Here is a 6,000-nt window from a genome sequence, read left to right as displayed (position 1 = left end):
TTTTTTTTTTTGCTTTGTTTTGATATACGTGGATAGCTGGGGCAAGTGTCCTACTCTGGTCACTAGTTTGGCAGCACTGAGTTGCTCACCACCTGTCTCCTCTGGGTGGGTGGGGTAGCAGGTAGGAGTGTGGGCATGGGTGTCTGTTCACTGGTCACATAAAGTGGCTGAGGGCAGGCTGGGAAGGTGTCAGCTGCCATCTGTCATGATCCAGTGCTGCAGGAGCAGGTGGTGGCACTTGTCCAGTAGTGAGGGTGTCAGGTGTGGTAGATGTGGCTGGTAGTGGGGATGCTGTCACTGCCTCTCACTGGATAAGAAAAATAAAGAAGAAGGAAGGAAGGAAAAAAGAAAAAGAAAAAAAAATGGTATGGCAGTGGGCATTGAACATCACCACCAAACATGGAGTTGGTGGCCGCATGGAGCTTGATCTGCAGAGGCAGCGGGCATGTGGGAGCACACCACAGGCTGCTGGGGGAGCACAGAAGCAGGGGGTTGTGGGAGTGAGGAAGTAGGCTGGGCAGACCCCTGGGTGGGGGAGGAATGGCAGGGGGAGGCTTCACCAGCCATTACAGGGGTAGAGGTAGGGAGAGCCACACATCTGGTCACCAGTAGGGTGTGAAGGATAGAACAAAGAGCAACAAAGAGCACATTCTTCTAGTTGCTCGTCATTGGCGTGGGTGTCCTCCTGGGTGAGTACAGTTAGTTATCTGGTTTCTGCTCCAACTTAATACAAGGGGGGAGAGGGGGTGATTGCCTGGAGTCCAGTGTCTTCAGCCACCACTCTACAGACCTTCCCAGCTTCATGGCTTTCTGACTAAAATGATCAGGGACCACTACTAGTGAGTGGTTCTATCCCTATTTACTGGCTCCCTCCCTGCTCGGTTGTCACCTGAATCTCTGGAGTTCTCACCCACCCTCCTACAATTTCCTTACTTAGATGTAGCTCATGTTCTACTTACCTTGCTTCACTTGAATTTATCTATGCTGTGTCTCTGTCTTATTGGATATTTGTGAAGTTGCTGTCCTGTGATCCTCACTTGAGAATGCTGCTTGCAATTTCTCAAAATGGCCACGCTGCTGGAGCACCTCCTCTCCATATCTGTCCTCATTCACTGCTTTTGTTCAGTTTCCTCTTCCAGTCAGTGTTTGATCTGATTCTTTACCCTTTCATTTGTTGCTCTGGGTTCCAGGATTATCATCTGTATCTGTTTTAGTTGGTTTTTTAAGTCTTTGTTATAGAAGGATAATGTGAAGTGTCTAACTAGGTCACCATTTAGCTAGCTTTTCACTCCAGATCTTTTTCTGGGCAGATAGAGTGAAACTGTGTCAGGTGCTGTCCGTGGTAGAGTTATCAGCAGGTTTGGCAAACACGCAGAGGGAGTTGAGTTTCCCCATTATAGGTAAGGAGTAGAATCATGTAGATTCCATGGCTACATCCCCAGCCCCAGGATATAAAGAAGAGCTGGTTTGAAATCATAGTCCCAAGACTTCTGAGGAACTTGAGAGAATTTCAACTAAAGCATTATAAGGAATCCTATGTGTAATAAATACAGAGATGGTACATGGACGGTATTATCCAATGGGCCTTATTCCACCAAGAAGCATGAGCTACAGATTCAGCCATGGACTACACTGGGGTTTCGTACTGATTCTGGCCTGAATCTTCTATGGTCTCAAGGTTCAGAGGTGCAGAACAAAGCATGTAGACTTTGGAGTGAGTCAGACCTGGGTTCAAATCCCAGTTTTGCACTTGCAAGCTATAAAAAGGACGTGACAATACTACGTACCTTGTAAGGACAAGGAATAATGACTGTAAAAGTCTTGGCAGATGTCACATTCCTAGTCAATGATGGCCCATTTTATTAGATTCAAATGACCATTAAGCAAAGGTTAAGGTGAATAGTAGTCCTTCCACTTAAAACCCTTGGGAATATGGAGGCAGGTCGGAGAAAGGGGAATGTATGCAGTGAGGAAGTGTTTATTCTCTAAGATGCAATGAGAATCTTTATGTTTTCTAGAAATTCAAGGAGAGGTATAACATACAACTATGTGATTAGTTCTCGGCTGGGAAGAAACACATATAAAGAACAATATGCCTTTCTCTATAAGTAAGTATAATCTATGCTACTTGGAACATGGTCCACTTATAAATTAAGTCTATGAATTGAATCTATATGTCTATCTTTTCCTTAAAATCTGATTTTGATCTCTAACCAGTTCTCAATATTCACCAGAATGATTGCTGTCAAAATTAAGGCTGATGCAAAGTATTAACTCTTCAAACTACAAAACACAAGCAGCTTCCTAACAACTTGTTTGTTGGTTGGATCGATGGTTACCTAGATCAGTGACTCTTTATTTCTCGTAGTCAAGTTCTGGTCCTGACCTGGAAACCCAAGTTGCTTTGCATGGCTGACTCCTGAATCTCACATTCTTGTCTTTCTCCTACTAGAGGTTTGTGTTAAGTCTGAACATTACCTTATAGGTGCCCCAGATAAGGAGTACAATTCAGGCCTTCAGCTCCCAAAGGGATTTGGACACTATTAAGAAGATTCAGCCTTGCTCTCGAATGAAAGATTTCTTCAAGGAAAAATTTCACATTCTCATGGCCTCTAGCCTTTCTGGAACCATTGAGGCTGGATTAATTCCCTAAACTATTGGCCTGAGATAATCTTTAAACTGTAAACTAAAAATATGCCCGCAAGTCTTCTTTAAACCAAACGATAGTTTAGTTTAATTAGTAAAGAATGTCTGTTGTGAACATTGTGCTCTTTTAAAGAACTATCTATGGGATCAAACTGACAGTAGCAACTCAAAAAAGAAGATAGAAAACTTAGGGGACAGTGAGTCCATGTTAATGGAGGAAGAGCGAATTGGAAAAGGAAGGTGAGAATGGTTGCCCAACTTGAAGAGTATAATCAATGTCACTGAAGTGTACACGTAGAAATTGTTGAATTGGTACATGTTCTGCTGTGTACATTCCCAACAACAAAAATAAAATTAAATATTAAAGAAAAACAACAAAAAATATCTCTTCCAGAGCTTGAGCTAACAAAGCCTTAGGAGCTGAAGTCTCTGCTTCTTGAAAGAGTGAGAAAAGAGAATATACTCAGCTTGAAGGTCTTCCTTCTTTCTCTTCTAGGGAAAAGCTGGTGTCTGTGAAAAAAAGCTACCTCTATCGTGATGATCAGGATGGCGACGAAGATGTGTTTTCCAGGGAGCCCTTTGTAGTCTGGTTTCAGTCACCCCACGCTGGTGAGACCCACAGGCCTCTCATGTCCAATGAAAAGAGGCTGGACCTCCCCGGAGACCTCATGAACGGGCAGCAGTCTTGAGTGGGCTCTGCCATTCCAGGGTTTATACAGTAACTGTAGGGAGGCATTAGGCTTGGGATGAAAATCAAGAACATCTTTTAGCACCTCAATGTGGAGGATATAGTATAGTTTTGGCATCAGGCTCACTTCTTAGAATGTCACAACTCAAGACCTCTCAGGCTGGAGCCCACCCCTGGAATCAGTGGTATCTCCACTCTCTTTGGAGTACTTAGGCTGGTGGAAATTATTTACTGCAATTCCTCAGTCCCCACCATATACAACTATTCCTTCAACACAAGTGATGGCCAGCAAAGATGAGCCTTTAGCCTAAAGTCTCGCTTTCCTTCCAGTCACTACATCAGTCTCTTCCAGAGTGTAGTGTAGCGAGAAACTCCAAGTGGATTACATGCTGAACTTAACAAGGGTATTTGTACTGCCAGCTACTGTCTCACTGATCCCAACTCATGGTGACCCCATGTATGTCAGAACAGAACTGTGCATGCTCCACAGGGTTTTCAAGGCCTGATTTTTCTTTTGTGGAAGCAAACCACCAGGTCTTTCTTCTAAGGCACCTCTGGGTGAATATGAACTCCCAACCTTCTGGTCAGCAGTCAAGCACATTAACCACTTGCACCACTTAGGGATTCCTAGTGCTTGTACTGTTGTTTTTGTTGTTAGGTGCCATCAAGCAGATTTTTGACTCATTGTGACCCCACATGACAAAGTAAAACTGCCCCATAGAATTTTCTAGGCTATCATCTTTATGGGAGCAGATTACTAGGCCTTTCTCGCTCAGATTGACTGGGTAGGTTCAAACCACCAACATTTTGGTTAGTGGCTGAGTGCTTTACCATTGCACCACCAGGGCTCCTAGCCACTAACAATTATTGATTCCTGATTAAGTGCCAGCCAACATATAGACATGACCTCCTCTAATTTTTGTAACAATTCTACAAGGTAGGAACTAGATTATTTGTACTTCACAGCTAGGGAAACTGGGGCTTAAAAAGAAATCATTTGTCCAAGGTTGCCAAGCTAATGAAGTAGATGTGCCACAGTTTTAAAGCTACCATCTTAGGGGCCCATGCTCTTACCTATTATGCTGTACTCAGTGGAAACTAAAGAATTAAATTTGGTTTGCAAAGTGGAACCACATAGCATCAAATATTTATCCAGCACCTACTACATACCAGGCCCTGTTCCAGGCACTAGACAAGACATACAAGGTCCCTACCCTTGTGGAGTTATAGTATAGTATGAGAGACAGCTAATGACCTCATAAGTATATGCAGAGCTGTAAGTATGTACACTCATACTTATGCAACACAAATATAAACATTCTGACATATGAAGTTAGCTATTTTGGGCCAGAGTTAAACAGCTCATAAAAGAGTACTTATTCAGGATAACAAACAGGGAGAAGAGTGGGGAAATGAGACAAGGAGGTGTGGGCTGTTGACCACAAGCAATTATCATCTTTGTCATGCATGCCATGTGCATGGGCCTAACTAGGGCAGTGTTCCCAAAGTGCCTCCTGGAAGGATGATTTCTTCTCCAAGAGGAGGCTTTGTGATGCTAAACAAATGTGTTTTCCCTGAGCCTCCAGCTTTCCTCCCCAGCCCATGCCCCTCCCTCTCTCCTCTAGGAAACCACCATCTATGTCCTATTTGGAAGTTTCTTTCTTATATAAGAAACCTCCTTATGTCTTCTCTATCTGGGATCAAAGATGAAGGAGTTAGCTATGGATCTATCTTTTCATTCATGCCTGCATGCATACATGCATTCAGTCAAAACATTTTTGAGTACCTCCAATGTGCTGAGGCCAAGGGGGTGAACAAGATAGATAAGCCTCCCCTCAGAAAGCTTTGATTGTCGTGGCCAAACAAAGAAGCAAAGAGAATAATTTCAGAGTGTGAAGGAAGGGAGCAGGTTGCATGGAACAGCAGGGAGCTCCACCTTAGATAGGGTGACCAGGCAGAAGGAACAGTGACTGCAAAAGCTCGGAGGTGGGAAAGAGGGTTCAGGAGAAATCAAAAAGAGGATAGGGGTCCTGGAGACAAACTGCCAGGGTCCAAGTCCTGGGTCCCCACTGAGCAGCTATGTGTCTAGAGAAATGATCACCCAGCAGCCCCCAGCTCATGAGGCAGGAATGGGGCTCCCGGAGCTGATAGGATAAAGCCTAGGTGGTGGTGCTCATAAGATAATATATGTTCTTAGTGCTGGACACAGTCTGTGGCTGAGCCACATATCCAAACTCAGGCTCTCTCCACCCCTTCCTACTAGGGCAAGGTTTTTATATACTCCAACAAGACCACTGCATTTTTTTAAAAAAATAATAATTTTATGTTTCGCCACCCCCCAATTACAAAAGGAGTATGAATTGAGAAACTTCAATTTTTTTTAATTAGAAAAAAAAGATTTTCCTTAGTCCAAAGCCAGTCTCATTATTTTGCAAAAAAAAAAAAAAAAGAAAGAAAAGAAAGATTTGCAGAACATGAGTAAATAAACACACCCACTATATCAGCACATCAGCACAAAACACTATCTCACAGCTTTCTCTGTAATCATTAAGGGCAAGAGGGAGCAAAGAGGTATTCATGTACTAAAAATAAGTAGCCTAATGACTCTAAGGTCATTAAAATCTCAGCCACTGGCTGGACCCTCTAAAAATGGCAGGACGCTTGGA

General features: G+C 43.3%; 1 protein-coding gene across 1 annotated transcript in view; it reads left to right on the top strand.

Annotated features, from left to right (window-relative positions):
- DNASE1L3 (deoxyribonuclease 1 like 3) overlaps positions 1-6,000 on the top strand; it is a 37,555-nt gene that overhangs the window by 23,108 nt on the left and 8,447 nt on the right. The window contains exon 3 of the mRNA XM_007937276.1: positions 3,143-3,255. Within this exon, the coding sequence (XP_007935467.1) occupies positions 3,143-3,255 (113 nt within the window). The remainder of the gene's footprint in view (positions 1-3,142; positions 3,256-6,000) is intronic.

This window comes from Orycteropus afer, unplaced genomic scaffold (genome assembly GCF_000298275.1).
Source record: "Orycteropus afer afer isolate SDZICR_OR568_19922 unplaced genomic scaffold, OryAfe1.0 scaffold00041, whole genome shotgun sequence".
Classification (NCBI taxonomy): domain Eukaryota; kingdom Metazoa; phylum Chordata; class Mammalia; order Tubulidentata; family Orycteropodidae; genus Orycteropus; species Orycteropus afer.
The sequence above is the reverse complement of the archived record's forward strand: the minus strand, read 5'-3'. Positions and strand labels throughout refer to the sequence as shown.